The sequence below is a fragment of the Amblyraja radiata genome, chromosome 22 (genome assembly GCF_010909765.2).
Source record: "Amblyraja radiata isolate CabotCenter1 chromosome 22, sAmbRad1.1.pri, whole genome shotgun sequence".
Lineage (NCBI taxonomy): Eukaryota > Metazoa > Chordata > Chondrichthyes > Rajiformes > Rajidae > Amblyraja > Amblyraja radiata.
The window spans coordinates 37,122,559-37,145,714 of NC_045977.1; the positions used below are offsets into that span (position 1 = coordinate 37,122,559).

At 38.8% G+C, this 23,156-nt stretch overlaps 1 protein-coding gene across 1 annotated transcript; it reads left to right on the forward strand.

Annotated features, from left to right (window-relative positions):
- The first annotated feature begins 559 nt into the window (after nt 1–559).
- On the forward strand, nt 560–22,902 carry meiob (meiosis specific with OB-fold). The gene is made up of 14 exons (XM_033041065.1): nt 560–628; nt 3,589–3,669; nt 4,475–4,532; nt 7,222–7,353; nt 7,739–7,811; nt 8,906–9,101; nt 11,400–11,500; nt 12,679–12,731; nt 12,841–12,936; nt 13,880–13,972; nt 14,472–14,625; nt 16,352–16,541; nt 17,967–18,053; nt 21,507–22,902. The coding sequence occupies exons 2-14, from the start codon at nt 3,601–3,603 to the stop codon at nt 21,633–21,635; spliced, it is 1,431 nt and encodes a 476-aa protein (XP_032896956.1). The 5' UTR covers nt 560–628; nt 3,589–3,600; the 3' UTR covers nt 21,636–22,902.
- The last annotated feature ends 254 nt before the right edge of the window (nt 22,903–23,156 follow it).

The following is a 23,156-nucleotide window of genomic DNA, read 5'->3' on the forward strand; positions in this document are numbered from 1 at the left end:
ATAGTCTCAGAATTAATGGACATTCCTTTAGGAAGATGAGAAGAAATTTCATTCGACAGGGGGTGATGAATCTGTGGAATTCTTTGCCACAGAAGGCTTTGGAGGCTGTGTCAAATTATATTTTTAAGGCAGAGATAGATTCTTGATCAGTACGTTTGTCAGGGGTTATGGAGAGAAGGCAGGAGAATGGGGTTAGGAGGGAGAGATAGATCAGCCACGATTGAATGGCGGAGTAGACTTGATGAGCCGAACGGCCTAATTCTGCTCCTATCTACATGACCTTATGAGCCTGTGATGGACTGGGTTGTGTTCACCACTCTCTGCAGGTTCAGACAGTGAAGAGGAGAGTAGTTGCCACACCAGGCTGAGATGCTTCTTGCCAAAATGCTCTCCACATCACAGTATATTTCCTTTTTCCTTCGCTCCATAGATGCTGCTGCACCCGCTGAGTTTTTCCAGCTTTTTTGTGTACCTTCGATTTTCCAGCATCTGCAGTTCCTTCTTAAACACAGTATATTTTGTATTATTCTGTGGTGCTTCGGTCACGTGCTCCAGGGCGCTGACGTCACTGCATAGCAACGGCCGCCATTACCGCCGCGTCTCTGACAGACCCACAGAGCAGTCACAGGTAACCCCCCCCCCCCCCCCCCCCTCACACACACACACACACACACACAACACAAAATAAACATATGTACCTCCTTGCCCGGTAGATATTAAAGCTCCCTGAGGCGCCGGGTAAAGATCAAAGGACGTCGTTAACCGACGAAGCGGCGGGTGGTTAGAATTGGCGGGCGCGGGGTCTGGCGGACGGCCCCGCGCGCGTTCACGTCAGCGTTTGCGCGTTCACGTCAGCCTCGGCGCGCTCACGTTAGGGGATTCGCGCGTTCACGTCAGGGGCTTGACGCGTTCACGTCAGCGTTGGCGCGCTCACGTTAGGGGATTCGCGCGTTCACGTCAGGGGCTTGGCGCGTTCACGAGAGAGAGAGAGGCTTCATGCGGCCCCGCGCGTTCACGTCAGCGGTTGCGCGCCACCCGGCTGAGGTGAAGCGGGTGCTCGCTGCCGACGCTCAAGGTCCATCAGTCTGAAGAAGGGTTCAAAAGGGAACTGCAGATGCTGGAAAATCGAAGGTACACAAAATTGCTGGGGAAACTCAGCGGGTGCAGCAGCATCTATGGAGCGAAGGAAATAGGCGACGTTTCGGGCCGAAACCCTTCTTCAGAGTCTGAAGAAGGGTTTCGGCCCGAAATGTTGCCTATTATGTCCTTCGCTCCATAGATGCTGCCTCGCCCGCTGAGTCTGTCCAGCATTTTTGTCTACCTTCGATTTTCCAGCATCTGCAGTTCCCTAAACAAATCCATTGATCTCCTCCTCACTTATGGAGGAAGGAACAGCAGCAACTCATCCCCATGTGCCTAACAACCTGTGTGTTTGTACACAAAGCGACTGAGTAACTCTAGGTGGATACAAAGCGCTGGAGTAACTCAGCGGGACAGGCAGCATCTCTGGAGAAAAAGGATGGGTGGCGTTTCGGGACAGGATCCTTCTTCAGACTCACTTCTTCAAAGCAGGCAGACCTTATGGCGATTTTACAGTGGAGCAGACAACATGTAGAAACAAAGATCTGCAGAGGAAAGAACTGCAGATGCTGGTTTAAATCGAAGCTGACAAAATGCTGGAGTAACTCAGCGGGACAGGCAGCATCTCTGGAGAGAAGGAATGGGTGATGTTTCGGGTCGAGACCCTTCAGTCTGAAGAAGGGTCTCGACCCAAAACATCACTCATTCCTACTCTCCAGAGATGCTGCCTGTCCCGTTGAGCTATTGCAGCTTTTTGTGTCTATCCAAAGATCCGCAGATACTGGTTTGTACCAAAGATATACACAACGCACTGGAGTAACTCAGTGGGTCAGGCAGCATCTGTGGAAAAAAAGGATGGGTGACGTGTCAGGTCGGGTCTGACGAAGGGTCCCGACCCCAAAGGTCACCCGTCCCTTTCATTCTACCCTCTGACCTTTTTTATATCTCTCAGCATCTTAACAGAGTCCCTCCCTCACAGGTTGCTATGACAAGTATTCTAAGAGGAGACTAAACAGGGAAGAAGAATCCCAAAATAAAAATCTTCACTCTGAAGCTTATACTCAATTATTGGAAAAATAATGTGACAGCCATGCCATCAGTCATAATATTTCACCCTTGCAATCTTCTGCTGCGGGGAATTGTTTTTTAAAGGAGTGGAATCAGTTACTACATAGTGATAGGAATGTGTAGGAAGGAACTGCTGGTATAAACTGCAGATAGACACAGAAAGCTGGAGTAACAGCTGGACAGGCAGCATCTCGAGAGAAGGAATGGGTGACGTTTTGGGTCGGAAGAAGGGTCTCGACCCGAAATGTCACCCATTCCTTCTCTCCAGAGCTGCCGCCTGACCCGCTGAGTTACTTCAGTAATTTGTGACTATATAGCGATAATCAGATCATTCTGTGAACATGGTGACATAAAGAGTTTAACATTACTAACCTTCAGGTTAGGCATTGCCAGGCAAGCAACAATGCCAACCACTGTTATACCAGTGTCATTTAAAATGTGCAGAAATATCTCCACTAAATAACAACATATTTGCACATCATTATATAGAATCATTATTTATTGCGCATCATTATTTATCATCACCGTCTTTGGCCTCCCCACCATCGAAGGCATCTATCGAAGACGCTGCCTCAAAAAGGCAGCCAATACCATCAAAGACCCACACCATCCTGGCCACACACTCATTTCACCATTGCCATCGGGAAGAAGGTACAGGAGCCTGAAAACTGTAAAGTTCAGGTTCAGGAACAACTTCTTCCCTGCAGCCATCAGGCTATTAAACACGACAACAAATAAGCTCTGAACTGCAACAGACTATCATTATTATTGCACTATGTTTGTTATTTATTGAGGTTAAGTATGTGTGCATGTGTATACACACACTGAATGTTTTTTCTTCTCCTGTTATGTACTGAGTTTACATATTCTGTTGTACTGCAGCAAGCAAGAATTTCATCATCCTATCTGGGACATATGACAATAAAACACTTGACTCTTGATCATTTAGAATAATGGAAAACCCAACAGTACACAAATGGAAAATAATGGTACTTGTCTTTAAAGTTCCATGTCCTATTTATCAACCTCATAGATTGGTGGGTTACCGCCTTCACACAAACTCCCCAAAGGCACCCTTGACGCTCTTAGCTAGACACAAAATGCTGGATTAACTCAGCGGGTCAGGCAGCATCCCCGGGTGAAAAGAAGAAAAGCTCTTAGTATGGACGGCCTAGCTTCAGAATGCTGCCCAGAGCCATTTAGTGGAATTACATGGAACTTGTCTTTATGCAATAGTTTTATTTGTTAGTTCCAATGAGGTAAATTAGCTGGGAAACAAATCTTTTTCCTTAGCAAAAATGAAATTGCTGGAGGAACTCAGCAGGTCAGTCAGAATCAGTGGAAGTATGTTTTAAACACAGCCTTGGGAGAAAATGCATGGATAGGAAATAACTAGTTGAATTAAACATATATAATATCAGAGCTTTTATTAAATTTCAGACAAAGAAGACAATGGATTTTGGTTCCGTTGCCCAGAACTTGGTTCCCATCTCCGATCTTCATCCAAATTCATCACGCCCTGTAGGTACCAATTATAGAGCCGTTTTATACAATTTCAAAAGGCTGTTCAGGAAAGTTTTCAGATTAAGCCAGATATTTAATATTTGCTTGAAATTATTTGTTTTCTTATAAAGCAAAATAATTTCAATTTAAGATTTTTATAGATTGATCTAAATTTCATCCATGTTAAATCTTGCTCCAGAAGTGGGTGAATTGTAGAAGCAGCGGTAATGGATGGAGGAGGGAGCTGTAAAAGGCATTGTACTGTTTAGACTTTGGAGACACAGCTAGATGCAGTGCGGAAACAGGCCGTTCAGCCCACCAAGTCCACGCCAACCAGTGATCTGTACACCAGCATTAAGGATAAATTTTTTTTTTTACCAAAGCCAATTAACCTACAAACCTGTATGTCTTTGGAGTGTAGGAGGAAACTGGAGCACCTGGAAAAAGCCCACAAGGTCACAGGGTGAACGTATAAACCGCGTACAGACAGCACCTGTAGTCAGGATCGAAACCGGGTGTCTGCCGCTGTAAGTCTGCAGATCTACCACTGTGCACAGTGCCACCACTGTGCCACCTAAGTCAATTCAGTAAAAAGAGCAAGATATCTTAAACTAGTGGCATGGCCAGTCATCCAGACAAAACGCCTTTGACCTGGAATAAAAATTATATGCAGACTTCAAACTATACGTTGGTGCCAATAAATTTGATATTCCTGTAATGTAGTGCACCGCTATTTCTTATAGTTATTTAAACTCTTATATCCTTACATATATTGATGTTAGTATCAGATTCTGGATTAATTCTGTTGTTTTGTGCATTTCAGAGTGTAGCTGGAATCGTGATTGGAAAAATTGATCCAAAAGGATTTCCTGACCGAAAGAGTTGAGTATTCCAGTTACTATTTGTGTTCTTCTGAAATAGGTCATAGATTAAACATGATTCAGTCGTACGTGTACAAGTACCATAGATAATTCTGCAAAAGCAAATATCTGTTTTGGAGCCTAACACTACATCCTGTGAATGAAAGTTAAAAAATACTGACGCAATATTAATGTGTTAGTTTCCTTATCTTTCTGTAAATAACATGTGAAGTTTTTGTAAACTATAATAACCCAAAATGAATGTTAGCTCCAACCTTTAAATTAACAGGCTGTCTAAATAGATAGATATCTATGAACTTTTGTAGGCCATTTAATCGTAATGTCTATTGACAAATGACATGCTAGATGGGTAGAACACACAATGTTCGACAGGTCAGGCAGCATTTCTGAAGGATATGGACAGGCGACGTTTCGGGTTGGGACCCTTCTTCAGACATTGTAGTGGGGCAGAAAAAGCTCGAAAAGAGCTATGCTAGATGGTACATCGGTAGTCTCATTTGTGTTTGAATTATTTGCATTTAAATCATGCTTTTGTTTAATGATCCTATTACTTTAGATTCAAATTATTGGCAACTTCAGAAAAGTTATTGGAGATAAATTGTCAATTTTGTGTACTCAAGTCAAAACCACCCCAGTCTCCATTTTTGAAATACTGTTCAAGAGCGTGTGCCCATACTATGTTGCCTAAGTTTTAAGTTAACCTTTGTTCTCTTCAGACCTTGATTTTAGTTTTGCTGGACTTTTACTTTTACTGGACTTTTTCATTAAAATGGAAAAGTACAAACTTAACCAGAACTGAACAAGATATATCTCCACATAATCTAGAATGATATTGCAGTAAAGAACGGAAGGGGCACTGTTATTTGAGGTGATATCCAATGGTTGAGATATTTTACCTATATGTCTCTTTTTTTCAAGTGGATATTAATAAGCGTATAGTTCATGAAAATGATTAATGCCTAGAATTTAAACTGAACAATGCTAATATTTTTCAGAAGTGAACCTCAAGATGTTAGTTGTCATACATAAACATGCATACACTTGTATAAAATGGACAGTTTTTCTTTGACTAATTAGAACAGCTTCCCCACTGGTGCAATGTATTTTATGTATATGCAGCATTTAGATTTCAAAATTATTTATATATTTTCCAAAATTCACTTCTACTAAACCTTTTGGTATTAGAATATTTGGTTTAAAGTGGAAGTAGATTAATTGATTGACACTGAAAGACATTAATTATAATTTAAAAAAAATTCTGCAATTCATTTCTGAGATGACTGAGCGACCTCTTAGCAATCATTGATAGTGTTTAAATTATTGTTAACTTCTTGATGTTTTACCTATTTAGTTTTTTAGCTGTGCTCTCAATTCTGATGTGTAGATCAGAATCATGTGCTGCTCTGATAATCCTTTCCACTTAAGCACTTTATTAGATGTCTGCCATAATACTGATATTAATGAAGGAACGTAAGCATTAATAATGATATGATAATAATGAATAAAGTACAAGTGGCATATGGATATGCAGGGAATTGAGAGAGTGCCTGGAATGCGCTGCTGGAGATAAAGTAGTGGTATTTTAGAGACTTTATAGGCACATGGATATGCAAGGAATGGAGTGATATGGATTATGTGTAGGCAGATACGTGTTGGTCTTGGCGTCATGCTTGGCACAAACATTGTGGGCTGAGGGGACTGTTCCTGTGCTGTACCGTTCTGTGTTCTAATGATTACAATTCGAAAGTCTTAACACTTCAATCTACAGAAAATAGAATTGAACTGAGTGAGTGTCACATTTATTTGCCTTTTTAGCATTAAAGCCTGATCATTTTAATTTCAGGCAACAGCTTTTCTACATGTGTTAGCAATTTGCAGTTGCTAGTAACAGGGCTGACTCAAATGCAGTGAGGCAGTCTAGTCGTTTGAAAATGGAGAGTAGATATAATACAGCATGAAGGGAGTTCAGTTTTGCTCACTCCCTAGTCATAATCAGAGAAGCAATTTCTAGTTCTTGTTGAACTATTGAAATAGTAACTGCTAAAACCCACTCCCACAGTCTTTTTTCTTTGACTTATTGCAAGTGAATTGCAACTGAAGTTTCATGCTTTTCATTTCAGTTTAATCTATATTTAAAGGTATTTTCAGGACATTCAATATTTCTGAAATGGCCTGTCTTGGTGCATCTTGAGACCCATGCTTGATGCCATGAATGAGTATCATCATGCACTTGAATCTCTCACCCTCTCCCTCTCTCTCTATCTCTACCTCTACCTCTGTACCAGCTTACTTTTTCTGTTGCTACATTCGTCTGTGGTTCCACTTTATCCTTCGCCACATCTGGAGATTTTCTTTTATCCTTTTAGATATCACGGGTTGCAAACTACAACAACTGAATTCAAACATAATCTTACACTTTAAACTATTCCTTCTGAGCTTCCCTCTTTGAACTGAATGATGAGCCCTCCGCCAAGCCCTCAGTTCCCTCCCCCCACCAAGTCTTCATCTCAATGAATTCCATGCTGTGAACATGAACTCCTGGCATGAACAAGTTGGGGTGAAGGGTTTGTTTCCGAGCTGTATAACTCTTTGACTCCTAACAGAGCTTCATTAGATTTTATTGATATTATGTAGATATTGAATACATTTATCTTGGAGTATAAATATATATTCTGTTTAATTTCTTTAGACATTGGAACAGAAAGATATACTTTCACTTTCACAATTCGAGATGATACAGTTTACTTCATCAATGTAGGTTCCTGGGGGAGAGAGGAATATGTGAGAAGTCTATCTAACAGCTTCAGAATTGGGGATTGTGGTATGTTTTATTGAATTGATTTTTTATAATTGTAAGACATTTTATAAGTAGTGTACTCAATATTGTTCTGTAATCCACAGGCACATTGGCTCATTCAAACATTATTTCCTTAATTACTGTCATAATCAGCTACTTTACCCTTTTGTTAACCCCTTGTCACCCCTTCTTTGGGCCCATTTTACACTCAAGAGCTTTGAACCTAAAAAAATCAGTTTCAAGGACAGATTTAACAACATTGAGAAATCATGGTATATTATATATGATAGAAAATACACAGAACTCACATCAGTTCACTAGCTGAAATACTAATTTATCAATTGATGTTCATAATTAACATTGATAATTTGCAACATTACGTATTTTTAATTTTGATATTGTCTTGTAGTTGTGATTGAGAATCCACTAGTGCAGACCAAAGATGTAGAGAAGGAAGAAAAATTCAGCCCATCTACTTCAAGGTATATTAAAGACACGTCATAATAATCCAATTGTCATACATATATTTGCAATCATTTGTTATAATTACAATTGCTAAATTATTAATTATTTAATTGATATAGTTATAGAGTCATAGAGCAATACAGCACGGAAACAAGCCTTTCGGCCCCAACGTGACGATGTTGACTAACATTCCCCAACTACACTAGCCCAACCTGCCTGTGTTAGGCCGATATCCATCTAAACCTATCCTATCCACGTACTTGCCCAGTTATAGACAATAGACAATAGGTGCAGGAGTAGGCCATTCGGTCCTTTGAACTCACTATGATCATGGCTGATCATCCACAAACAGCACCCCGTTCCTGCCTTCTCCCCATATTCTTTAAGAGCTCTATCTAACTCTCTCTTGAAAGCATCCAGAGAATTGGCTTCCACTGCCTTCTGAGGAAGAGAATTCCACAGATTCACAACCCTCTGTGTGAAAAAGTTTTTCCTCATCTCCGTTCTAAATGGTTTACCCCTTATTCTTAAACTGTGGCCCCTGGTTCTGGACTCCCCCAACATCGGGAACATGTTTCCTGCCTCTAGCGTGCCCAAACTCTTAATAATCTTATATGTTTCAATAAGATCCTCTCTCATCCTTCTAAATTCCAGAGTACACAATCCCAGCCGCTCCATACTATCAACATTTGACAGTCCTGCCATTTCGGGGATTAACCTTGTGAACCTATGCTGCACTCCCTCAATAGCAAGAAATAAACCTCTCAAAATTATCTGCATTGCTTTGTCTTCACTGGGGTGGGGTTGGGCTCCACAAAATTACAACCACCGTAATTTTGATTTCACACCGAGATGCCATTCTTTTGGTTTCACTCTTGCATAAGAACACAAGAAATAGTAGCAGGCAGTTTGATTATGTACACTTATTCTGAATTTCAGTAAGAATACAACAGATTTAATTACTAATTAATTAGAATAAAGAAAGTGCATTTTTCCCCATTTAAATTTTTATGATTTGAATAGTTTTGAAATTAATGCTTAGAATTACTTAAGATTATTTTCTCTGCAGATAAACATTTGACATTAATGTTATTTGTTGTTTCAAATTTAGTAGCTATAAGCTTTTGGTCAGTGAGAACTTCTCAACGGTCAAGTTATGCCATGATCCGGAGGTTGAAGCTAGGCTTCTCTCCTTGCTGCATTTGCCAGTGAAAAACCACCAGGACTACTACTCACTTGGAGATATTGCCCACAATGGGCAGAGCCTAAATGGATCCCTTATCAATATTCTGGCATCAGTCAAATCGGTGGGTTTCTTGTAGTTAAATCAAAACATATTTTTTCTTTTGCCATGATGGCCAGCGGCATAAATTAATTGATGTGTATTTTGTGTTAGATTATCCGAGTTAGTAATCTGAGTTTCACTGCACCTTAATTGGTACACGTGACAATAAACAGACCTTTGAACCTCTATTACAAGAAAACTTTGCATTGAAATTCATTATTCCAATTGGTAGTACGAATTATGCTTTGTACTCGTCAGTATTGCATCCTTCCTTATCAATTCATTTAATTGTTGTTAGTGAATGAATTCGAAGGCCAAACACAATGTATTCAAAAATCTACATAGAGAGTTCAGCCATTAGCCAGGGATGAGTTTCTTGACTATTATTTTTATATCTCTGAAATTTCCCACAATTAGAAATTTACATGAATAGCAACCTACACTAGAAATTCATTCATACAACACCTTTGTTTACCATTATGCAAATAAATTTGCATGATTTTATGCATGAATCCAAAAGTTTAGTCTCGCACTTTCATGCGCTGTACATATTAAGGCGTGTAAGTAAGCTTGTCAAAAAATAAGCTGGTGGAGGAACTCAGTGGGTCAAGCAGCATCTGTGGAGGGAAATAGACAATTGACCTTTCGGTTCAAAATCTTTTCTCAGTCCAGTTTCTTTGCTCCAGATTTCAGTATCATCTCCAGTGTGTCTCCAAGAGGCTTGACGGAAAGGATGCTGAACTAATAATGTCACTTGTAATGGAAAAAGTTGTTAGCAGCATTTGCAGCTGAAAGTAGGTCAGATTTCTCTAGTTCAGAAATATCATGGGAACCAATTTTTATACTGTAGTTCCTTCATTTGCTGCAGTAATTCAATTTAATGAGCTACTCAACACTATGATACTGGCTTCTGAAGAGTTGGGGTACTGCCTGTGGTCATGATAGGTGGCTATAAGCTGCATCCGATCTGCACAACCAGTCTTCAAGTTATTACATCTTTACCTCGATTGTTTGTTTGACGGTCCCGCTGAGTGTTCTGCACAACAGAAGCATTGGAGGCAGAGCAGACATGCCCAGGGGGTATATAGGGGAAGCAAAAGCTGGTCTCGAGTCAGTAGTTAATATTTCCACTTATGCTAATATTGCGCTTACTTCCAGCTTCCTGAGGAGCTGTGCATCTACAAGCCAAGCTGTTCTACGTCAAAAATGGGCATGCATCCACGCCTGAACTGGTCTGCCTATAAAGATCAAAGTCACAATCACCCTGCCCATGTTGGCCTACAGATCATTCTGAGTAGTGAATGATCATCATATACTTCTCAATTTCCTGCCCATTGTAATGTTAGGAAGGTCACTGGCCTTCCTACTCCTAAAAGATTTCTTGAGCAGTAATCAGCAGGTGGATTTGGCAAAACATTTTATTAGTACGGGTGTTGGGTTATGGGGAGAAGGCAGGAAAATGGAGTTGAGAGGGAAAGATAGATCAGCCATGATTGAATGACGGAATATACTTGATGAGCCGAATGACCTAATTCTGCTCCTGTGATGTATGAACTATGAAGATTTCAAAATTTCAAAGTTTCCTAAATTTTAAAGAATAATAGTGTGCTTCATGATCCCCAGAGGAACCTTGAGTTGTACAACTAGCGCACAACCATAGTAAGAATGTTTTCATGGTTGGTATCACAGTTGGGGAGCTTGCTTGACTCTTTCATTTTGAAGCAGCCCATATTCCTATATATGCATGATGATTAGTGTAAACAGCCAAGGACAGATTTCTGTTTACAATTAACATCCATACCAATACAGACTTGGGTTTTATTTTACTTTTCGTGTTCATAACTTTATGTTTAGTTACCACAGCATATTAAGCTTTAAGCTGCAGTTCCTTCTCTCTCCAATTACTCATTCACCATTACATTCTTTAAGCTGTCTCTTTCCCAGTTCTAACTAATCTCTGCTTGTCTGGTGACACCTCCTTTTTCAATTGAAACTCTTTCAGTGTATCCCTATCTGCTTTAGTGCTCTTCATAAATCAGAAGAAGCAGCAGAGGGAGTTGATCTTGTTGGATGAATCTAGCAGTCAGCAAATTTATATATCAAAAATTAATGTATTTATTACTCTGATGATAATGCCTTTTTCTTGGTTTTAAGTAATAGCTCGGGAAATATGCCGAAGTGAAATTCAATTTCAGGGTGAGATCTTCGATTTAAATAAGATTGGATCTCCAAAGAGCACCACTTTAATAATAATCTCTCGATATTTATATTGAAGGTGTAATTATGACATTATATTAGTTTAAAATACTTTTGTTTTAAGATAGGGGAGCAGAAGCATTTTACTACAGCTGACAAAAGAAAAGGGCAACGATGTGAAGTAAAACTGTTCGATGAAACTGTACCTTCATTCTTAATGAACTGGTCAGTGTATTTTTCAGTAGATTTATCAGTAAGATTGGAAGTTTCTAATGATGAATCCTAATAAGGGTGGCACAGTGGCAGAGTTGCTGCCCCCTTACAGCGCCAGAGACTCGGGCTCGATCCTGACTATGGATGCTGTCTGTATGGAGTTTGTATATTCTCCCTGTGACCGTGTGTCTTTTTTCTTTTATCCTCCCACATTCCAAAGACAAGTAAGTTTGTAGATTTATTGGCTTTTGTAAATTGTCCCTGGTGTGTAGGATACAACTAGTGTATAGGTGATCATGGTCCAAATGGCCTGTTTCCACGCTGTATCTCTAAACTAAACTAACCTAAACTAATTAATTAGAATGGGTTGTCGACAAAAATGCTGGAGAAACTCAGCGGGTGAGGCAGCATCTATGAAGTGAAGGAATAGGTGACGTTATTCAGTCTATTTGTAGATTTTCAGAGTAACAATCCTTCCATCCTTGCACAAAATTATAAAAAGGTTGAATGCCTTGCCACAGCAAGTGAATACCTTTGTGTTAATTAATCTGCACAAAGTACTTTCAAATTCCATGATTCTCTTGGGTGATTTTGACCTCTGTCCTACTCGATAGTAATATGTAACATTTATTAAAATTAATTAACTCCTTATCTGTTCTGTGAATTCTTTTTAGTGACATTCTTTTCGGGTTGACAAATCCAACCGTGTCAATTTAATCTAATTGTTTTCTCAGATTCTAGGATCCAACCTCAATTACTTCTCTGCAGTTCGTAAACTGAAAAATCTTATTATTTTTTATGTAACCCCAAGCAGAATTGAGCAGTGTCTAGTGATACGTGGTTAACACACAGTCCAATTTTAGTATTATTGGTGGATTATCTGTGCCTGATTGCTTAGCAATAATTTCTGGTTTTATTGCAAGTTTCCAGTACTCTTGCTACTTTGTTGTTTTACAAGGGGCTGTTTTCACCCTGTATCTCTAAACTAAACTAAACTTTTAAGGTTACTCCCACCCAGTGAATTAGAGGATAATTACTAGGATCATTTAGGATTCTATTTCAATTCATAATATTTAAACCATCAGGCCTGATAGTGGCTAATTCTGTAAAACAGAAGAGAAAATAGCTTTCACCAACATAAACATTCAGTTATCTTTTTAATATCTAACTACTATTTGTGATTCTCATAGCTGGGATAATGAATCTATACAGCTTGCACAGACATGGCTACCCAGGGAAACAGGTATTGTATATGTTAATTTGAATGAAGGATATCTTCCTTATCTCAAACTTCATAATTCTGCAGAATGCCTTAACATATTTTATAGGTTAGATCTTTATATCTTTTACAGTATTGTTCATAGCCGATGCTCGAGTCAATTACGATAATTATCGCAACTGCATGACTGCTGCAGTGGTTGCTAAAACCATTATTACAACAAATCCTGGTAAGGTTTTTCAGTTTTAATGCCAACATCAAAAAAAAACCAGTGAATATTTGAAGTCTGATTTTCACATGCAACTTAAACATGTAACTTAATTGGATCCTTGCCCTGCCCATCAAAGTAACTAGCACACACAGCTGATACTGCACGTGGAAGAAACCTACATTAAGGGATCCAGATTGATTCCAGATTTGTTTTGATTGAAAAATAAGAACAGAAAATGTTGGAAACACTCAGCAGATGGGACATATCTGTGGAAAGCGAAAATGTTAAACTTTTAGGTCAAAGATCTTAAGATCATCAACAAAGTCGATCAGCTGTGTATCTCCAGCATTCTATGGTTTTATTTTAGATTTTTTCATTAACGATGATCAGTGATCCTGAACTTATTGGCTTCTAGATAATATCTAGCTGGTATCTGCCGTAGTCTCCCAAGGACCTGCACACCACTAGTTCTGTGACAGAGGAGAGGGACCTCCTCAAGGAGAGGAGCGTTAATCTACTTTTCCTGCAATTGAGAGCAGCTAACACCATGAGTTTATGGTTTTAATTATAGTATACTTTAAGTTCAACGTGTGAATCTCGAACTGTTCATAACAAAAACATCCATCAAAATGTTTATGACAGATAACAAACTTCTAACTGGTTTATCTTTAGCATCTTTTAGTCTGTAAGTTGCTTAAATACATTTTTGCCAGTTAATCTCTGGTAATGTGTAGAATTTTTTTAATTTTTTGTTGGAACAGCTACCAGTATTCTTTATCATTTCATCAAGAAATTAGAAGATCAAGTTTTTCCTTCGTGTATTGTGATTGGATTGGATTATCAGCTAAAGTATAAATTCTTTTTTGGAATGGACCTTCCAGAAAATGTTATTGTAATTATTTAGAATATTTACTTCATGAATTAATGTTGAGTATTGTCTTTCTGCCCTGGGAATATCAAGACACAAAAGAGGCCAATCTGTTGTTTAATTTTGCCAAAGATCATGCAGGAAATGATGATGAAGATCCTGAACAAATTGATGAGTTGATAAACTGTAAGTCGTTGAGTTTTATGTATGAAGTATAATTTAGTTTAATTTAGCAGGCGGCACGGTGGCACAGCGGTGGAGTTGCTGCCTTACAGCACCTGCAGCTACAGAGACCCGAGTTCGATTCAGACTATGGGTGCTGTCTGTACGGTGTTTGTACGTTCTCCCTGTGACAGCGTTGGTTTTCTCCGAGTGCTCTGGTTTCCTTCAACACTCTAAATACATACAGGTTTGCAGGTTAATTGGCTTAGTATAAAATTGTCCCTAGTGTGTGTAGGATAGTGTTAATGTGCGTGGCTCGCTGGTCGGTACCGACTCGGTGGCCTGAAGGGCCTGTTTCTGCGCTGTATCTCTAAACTAAAACTAAACTCTTTCATTATTTGTGATTCAAAAATTGTATTAAACAATGGATAGCTGGTACGTCACTTCTGAAGTGTAACAGGGAATGTTTTATTATCTTTTGGAATTATCCCATGCTTTACGTATTTTCATTTTATGTTTGCAGTGCATTCCATTGTGGATGTATTCACTGTTCAGCAGTTCAAAAACAAAGCAATAGACCACTGTGGCAAGTCTGAGCCTATTTATGGAATCATGTATGCTTACATTACAATGTTTAACATTGATTCTGACAATTCAAAGATAATAAAATCCAGATGGTAAGAATGATGATTTATTTTTATTCGAACTTTATTCATAAATGTTAGAGATACATTTTTTCTTGGTATTGTAATTAATTTGTTCTTGATAATACTCTAAATGTGTTTGGTCTAATATGTTTAGTACACAGTTCGGAATCATAGTTCCTTTCAATCGCTTTCTAGCGAAAATATTTAAGAAAATGTCGATTCTGAGCCATTCCCCACCATGCAATTTGCAATTCCAACTGTTTATCCATTTGCAGAATTATTGCTAAATCATGGAATTTCATAGTTTCATAATGGACTACAGATAGAGATCTGGAGCATCGATCAAGAAGTATTAGTTTGGATCCCAACATGAAAGCTGAAGTATTTAAATTTAACTGCAGCTACTATTTTGTATAAAAACATCAGATTCATTGATGTCCTTCAAGGAAGGAAACCTATTATCCTTATACATGACCATGTAATCACAAAAGCAGCACTCAGCTGCCTCAGGCACTTAGGAATGGACAATACATGCTAGATTTTTACTCTGACATGTGCATCCATGATCAAATGTTTAAAAAACAATCAGAATTGACATGATATGCAAAGAAATGATTTGGACCATTTAGTTCATATCAGGTCCCCGAAGGGCAGTTATTTCAGTCCTATTTCCTTACTTTTCCCCCCATCTAAATTACTTTATTCAAGTGCCAATCCTATTTTATTTTGAAAGTCCTGATTGACTCAGTTTCCTCTACTCTTACAGGTAGCTAGTTCCAGATTATTCCCATTCTCAGTGTAAAAACACACATTTTTTTCATATTTCCTGTGTTGTTTACTCTTCAGATTAAATACATATTCCATTGTCTGCTTCTACGTTCTGTTGTATTCATAGACATAGAAAATAGGTGCAGGAGTAGGCCATTCGGCCCTTTAGGTCTGCACCGCCATTCAATATGATCATGGCTGATCATCCAACTCAGTATCCTGTACCTGCCTTCTCTCCATACCCCCTGATCCCTTTAGCCACAAGGGCCACATCTAACTCCCTCTTAAATATAGCCAATGAACTGGCCTCAACTACCTTCTGTGGCAGAGAATTCCACAGATTCACCACTCTCTGTGTAAAAAATGATTTTCTCATATCGGTCCTAAAAGACTTCCCTCTTATCCTTAAACTGTGACCCCTTGTTCTGGACTTCCCCAACATCGGGAATAATCTTCCTGCATCTAACCTGTCCAACCCCTTAAGAATTTTGTAAGTTTCTATAAGATCCCCCATCAATCTTCTAAAATCTAGCGAGTACAAGCCGAGTCTATCCAGTCTTTCTTCATATGAAAGTCCTGCCATCCCAGGAATCAGTCTGGTGAACCTTCTCTGTACTCCCTCTATGGCAAGAATGTATTTTCTCAGATTAGGAGACCAAAACTGTACGCAATACTCCAGGTGTGGTCTCACCAAGATCCTGTACAACTGCAGTAGAACCTCCCTGCTCTTATACTCATATCTCATGTTAGGAATCAGAAGTTTTGCATAATAATCTTTATCTGTAAGAGTCTTATTGATGCTGCGTTACTTTTTAAAATACTATTAAAATCCAGGTATGGTAAGTAAGAAAATTCAGATATGATCAGAAAAAGGGTAATAGTGATAAAAGAGACAAAAAATGCAGATTTGCAGAGGTACTAATTATGAAGTCATGTTCCAAAAACATTCCATGAACATTTTAAAACACATCAATTTTGTTTATTGAAGTGGTAGGTGCAGAATTTTGGTCGATATTGGTTCAGACGTATGCACAAATCCTTCTTGTTCATTCGGCGCAATGAACTCTTCAAATATCATTACCAATTTTGATTTCTGGGTGGATGTGTCCGACCATACAGGCACTCTTCCGTCTTGTAACTTAGCAGGAAACACAGCTGAAAAAACTCTTGGCTACACAGTGAGTATTTAGTACTTAGAACTTTTAGATTAAAGTTGCAGTGTAATAGTTACTGTGTTTTCTCGAGTGCTTTATGCTGCAACACACATTTGAGATAAGCTTTCATTGTATGGACCAGTCAGTCAGGCTGGGAGAGGAAGACACGTGTTAAGGAAGCACGCAGACTGAGCAAAATATCGTACCTTGAAATCATCTGCAACAATTAATTTACTTGCTCATCCATCTCAAGACATGCAGGAATATTTAACTTCTGCATTTTTATAACCTGTTTATTCAAAAATTCCATTTGATGTTTATTTTTCCTTCCAAAATTCTTACATGATCCCACTATATTTAGTTTTGTTATTAAAAAGAACCAAAGTAGATTAAATAATTAGGTACAGGCTGAGAAAGTCCCAGGTTGTAGAATTCAGAACTGGATATCAAGTTCAAGTGAGTTTATTGTCATGTGTCCCTGTATAGGACAATGAAATTCTTGCACACAGAAAATAGTAGGCATTTACTACAAAACAGATAAATGTGTCCATATACCATGATATAAATATATACACACATGAATAAATAAACTGGTAGTGCAAATAACAGAAAATGGTTGCTAATAATCAGAGTTTTGTCCGAGCCAGGTTTAATAGCCTGATGGCTGAGGGGAAGTAGCTATTCCTGAACCTGGTTGTTGCAGTCTTCAGGCTCCTGTACCTTCTACCTGAAGGTAGCAGGGAGATGAGTGTGTGGCCAGGATGGTGTGGGTCCTTGATGATACTGCCAGCCTTTTTGAGGCAGCGACTGCGATAAATCCCCTCGATGGAAGGAAGGTCAGAGCCGATGATGGACTGGGCATTGTTTACTACTTTTTGTAGTCTTTTCCTCTCCAGGGCGCTCAAATTGCCGAACCAAGCCACGATGCTACCGGTCAGCATGCTCTCGACTGTGCACCTGTAGAAGTTAGAGAGAGTCTTCCTTGACAATCCGACTCTCCGTAATCTTCTCAGGAAGTAGAGGCGCTGATGAGCTTTTTTGATAATTGCGTTAGTGTTCTCGGACCAGGAAAGATCTTCAGAGATGTGCACGCAATGGAATTTGAAGTTCTTGACCCTTTCAACCATCGACCCGTTGATATAAATGGGGCTGTGGGTCCCCCTCCTACTCCTTCCAAAGTCCACAATCAGTTCCTTGGTTTTGCTGGTGTTGAGGGCCAGGTTATTGCGCTGGCACCATATGGACAGTTGCTCGATCTCTCTTCTGTACTCTGACTCATCCCCATCAGTGATACGCCCCACAATAGTGGTGTCGTCAGCGAACTTCGTTGAAACTGTAATCACCCTTCCCACCTTTGGGGTTATTTTTAACAACAAGGAATGAAAAGGATATAATTAATGATTTTGGATTACAAAACTGATGTTATGTATCTTATGCTATGATTCCTAGATTGAAGAGTTTTGCAGTTTAACAGAAGAACAGAAAACATTGTTAAAATGGAAGTTTATTTTGGAGAGATGTAAAATCTATCTAAAGGTTTGGATTTTATGTATCCTAACTAAACTATGTACTCATGAAAATATATATTTTTAAATGATTTACAATTTACTGAATAACACTACTTCTCACACCTTTGGGCTGAATCTTGTTGGCTATGGCCAACGACTCCAAAGGGAATTGCAGGCTTCAATCATTCCAACGAAAGCGTTGGACACCCCGTAGAGTATAACACTGAAGATAGACACAAAATGCTGGAGTAACTCAGCGGGTCAGACAGCATCTCTGGAGAAAAGGAATAGGTGACGTTTCGGGTCGAGACCCATCTTCAGACTGAGCTCAGTTTGAAGGATCTCAACCCGAAATGGCACCTTTTCCTTTTCTTTTTCTCTGGAGATGCTGTCTGGCCCGCTGAGTTAGTCCGGCATTTTGTGTTTGTCATCGGTTTAAACCAGCACCTGCAGTTCCTTCCTACACACAGAATATGACACAGGTCTGGTCTTGTGAGGATTCCAGACCATTATATTAGGAATGGCTCTCAGATTGTGTGTCTGACGAGACAACACATGAACTGGAATCCTCATTTATTTTAGTCAAGAGTGGTTTATTGTCATATGTCCCGGACAGGACAATGAAATTCTTACTTGCTGCAACACAACAGAATATGTGAATATGTAAACATTGTAAATAATGGGGGGAAAAAAGAAATGGTTCAATAAATAAAATATAGTGCAAATAACAAATAATAATATAGTCTTTTGCAGTTCAGAGCTCATAGCTTATTCATTGTGTTTAATAACCATATAACCATATAACAATTACAGCACGGAAACAGGCCATCTCGGCCCTACAAATCCGAGCCGAACAACTTTTTTCCCTTAGTCCCACCTGCCTGCACTCATACCATAACCCTCCATTCCCTTCTCATCCATATGCCTATCCAATTTATTTTTAAATGATACCAACGAACCTGCCGCCACCACTTCCACTGGAAGCTCATTCCACACCGCTACCACTCTCTGAGTAAAGAAGTTCCCCCTCATGTTACCCCTAAACTTCTGTCCCTTAATTCTGAAGTCATGTCCTCTTGTTTGAATCTTCCCTATTCTCAAAGGGAAAAGCTTGATCACATCAACTCTGTCTATCCCTCTCATCATTTTAAAGACCTCTATCAAGTCCCCCCTTAACCTTCTGCGCTCCAGAGAATAAAGACCTAACTTATTCAACCTATCTCTGTAACTTAGTTGTTGAAACCCAGGCACCATTCTAGTAAATCTCCTCTGTACTCTCTCTATTTTGTTGACATCCTTCCTATAATTGGGTGACCAAAATTGTACACCATACTCCAGATTTGGTCTCACCAATGCCTTGTACAATTTTAACATTACATCCCAGCTTCTATACTCAATGCTCTGATTTATAAAGGCTAGCATACCAAAAGCTTTCTTTACCACCCTATCTATATGAGATTCCACCTTCAAGGAACTATGCACGGTTATTCCCAGATCCCTCTGTTCAACTGTATTCTTCAATTCCCTACCATTTATCATGTACGTCCTATTTTGATTTGTCCTGCCAAGGTGTAACACCTCACATTTATCAGCATTAAACTCCATCTGCCATCTTTCAGCCCATTTTTCCAAATGGCCTAAATCACTCTGTAGACTTTGGAAATCCTCTTCATTATCCACAACACCCCCTATCTTGGTATCATCTGCATACTTACTAATCCAATTTACCACCCCTTCATCCAGATCATTGATGTACATGACAAACAACAAAGGACCCAACACAGATCCCTGAGGCACCCCACTAGTCACCTGCTTCCAACCCGACAAACAGCCATCCACCATTACCCTCTGGCTTCTCCCATTCAGCCACTGCTGAATCCATCTTGCTATTAGTGCATTTATACCCAACAGTTTAACCTTCTTAACCAACCTTCCATGAGGAACCTTGTCAAAGGCCTTACTAAAGTCCATATAGACAACATCCACTGCTTTACCCTCGTCAATTTCCCTAGTAACCTCTTCAAAAAATTCAAGAAGATTAGTCAAACATGACCTTCCAGGCACAAATCCATGTTGACTGTTCCTAATCAGACCCTGTTTATCCAGATGCTTATATATATTATCTCTAAGTATCTTTTCCATTAATTTGCCCACCACTGAAGTCAAACTAACCGGTCTATAATTGCTAGGTTTACTCTTAGAACCCTTTTTAAACAATTGAACAACATGCGCAGTACGCCAATCCTCGGGGACTATTCCCGTTTCTAATGACATTTGAAATATTTCTGTCATAGCCTCGGCTATTTCTACACTAACTTCCCTCAATGTCCTAGGGAATATCCTGTCAGGACCTGGAGACTTATCCACTTTTATATTTTTCAAAAGTGTCAGTACTTCTTTTACTTTGAAACTCATAGTATCCATAACTACTCTACTCGTTTCCCTTACCTCACATAATTCAATATCCTTCTCCTTGGTGAATACCGAAGAAAATAAATTGTTCAATATCTCCCCCATCTCTTTTGGCTCTGCAGATAGCTGCCCACTCTGTTTCTCCAATGGACCAATTTTATCCCTCGTTATCCTTTTGCTATTAATATAGCTGTAGAAACCCTTTGGATTTACTTTCACCTTCCTTGCCAAAGCAACCTCATATCTTCTTTTAGCTTTTCTAATTTATTTATTAAGATTCTTTTTACATTCCTTATACTCCACAAGCACCTCATTTACTTCATGCTGCCTATAATTATTGTAGATCTCCCTCTTTTTCCGAACAAGATGTCCAATTTCCCTTGAAAACCAGGGCTCTTTCCAATTTTTACTGTTTCCTTTCAACCGAACAGGAACATAAAGATTCTGTACTCTTAAAATTTCCCCTTTAAATGTCCACCATTTCTCTTCTACATCTTTCCCATAAAACAAAATGTCCCAGTCCACTCCTTTTAAATCATCTCGCATCTCATCAAAGTTAGCCTTTCTCCAATCAAAAATCTCAACCCTAGGTCCAGTTCTGACCTTCTCCATAATTATATTGAAACTAATGGTATTGTGATCACTGGACCCGAAGTGCTCCCCAACGCATACCTCCGCCACCTGTCCCGTCTCATTTCCTAACAGGAGGTCCAGCACTGCCCCTCCTCTAGTAGGTACCTCTATGTATTGCTGCAAAAAAAAAAATAGCCTGATGGCTGTGGGGAAGAAGCTGTTCCTGAACCTGGACGTTACAGTTTTCAGGCTCCTGTACCTTCTTCCCGATGGCAGTGGTGAGATGAGTGTGTGGCCAGGATGGTGTGGGTCCTTGATGATTTTGGCTGCCTTTTTGAGGCAGCGACTGCGATAGATCCCTTCGATGGTGGGGAGATCATACATTTATTATGTTAGGTATCAGGACTACAAGCTTTAAAAAAAATTGGAATTTCCCTTGTATGTATTTGTCTATATCATTATAAAAATAAAAAATCTTTTCTATCATTGCATGCAGTTGGTTCCGTCAAGTAACGCAAGAAATGGAATAAGAACAAGTTTTCTATCCTGCCAAATAGCTGATCCTGAAGAGGCTAGTCAGACTTTGTCCAGCATATCAATTTCTTCCAGCAGCTGTTTATTATAGATGAACCCCAGATCAAATACTTACTTCCAAGCAAAACTGGTAGACAAAATCTTAACCAAAAATTCAGCTGCCAGTTTATATTAATATTTAGGTGTAAATGTTTACTGTTTTGATTATGATGCATTATTAAATTTCAAAAAAGTGTGCAGAAGTTTGTCAAATCAGTTGACTGTTCATGCATGGCAAGGGAATGACATTGAGTTAAGGTAGAACATTTTATTTTAGATACTGAAACTTATGGTTATATTTTCTATGTTTGCTCTTTTGCAAAAGGCCCTCGACACATTGGCTCAGGGTTAAATGTTTACAGTTAATCCAGAGATCTCTTTGTTGGTCCTTCTTCAATTATCTAACTTATCTGCACTTTTCTTGCTCATAAATCTTCTTAATTGAATATATATTATAAAATACCGATTGTAATTTATCATTATTAACACAAAATGTCACACTTTTTCAGTAGAGCAGTTAGAAATAATCTTTTTTTTAAGTTATGCGAAAGATGACAGTTATTTTAAAACATGTGTGATAATTAAACTCTTGTGACATCACAATAATTGCTTGTCATCTTAAAGAACTGCATGGAATTTGTCGGTTTATATTTAAGCAGTCAGTGATGATATAATATAAAGTAGGTGGAATTTTCCTATGCTAAATTTGCCTGTTTGTCATCCCATTTTAATAGCATCATTTATATGGGTATGAATACTTTTTGAGACATGTTTAAGTAAAGTTACTTGCTTCAAACGTTTGAATTTCCTGTTACTCTCAAACACTGCATTTGTTGCCATGTTATCTTATCACATTTTCATTATTGTGAACCAGTCTCAAATATATCTTTAAATGACAATAGAAATGTAACTTTAAGTCCACTTGGAGATATAATTACCAAAACGTTACAAGTAAAGAGTGAAAAATCACAGTTTAGTGGTTTATTTCACACTTTCATTATCCTTGTCAGCTTGTCAACGAAATCTTGGCAAATGTATTTCCTATGGTGGTATTTATTTTGTAAATAGCTTTGAAAACAATCCTGGAATACCAGCATTGGATTTTGTTGTGTAGTACATTAAAAGTCTTCTGTTGTACATACTTCCTGCTAGCTTCCTTAATATTACATTTCTGTGTTAATATTTATAGTGGAATCTATTTCCGTACCAGATTGTAATAGATGCTAAAACCCAGTGGTAATATCAGTGCAATTCCACCGTTGATCTGAGACTATAGTTATAGAGTGTGACAGGCATGTATTTTCATTATAAGAGTGGACAAAATAAAATATAATTATAAAAACAAGTTAAAACTGTAACAAAGAATACAATTCAACATGTGTGTTCTTTAGTCTAGTTATATATTTTCTTATACAATGATGGTTCTTGTGGTCGGGGTATGATATTGACCAGGCACTGCCCTTACACACACTTGTTTTTCTTTGTCAGTCATGCACACAATATGCTGTCATTGTGTGCATGTGTGTGTGAGGGAGAGTGGGTGGTGGTATTTAGACCACATTATTCCAGAAGT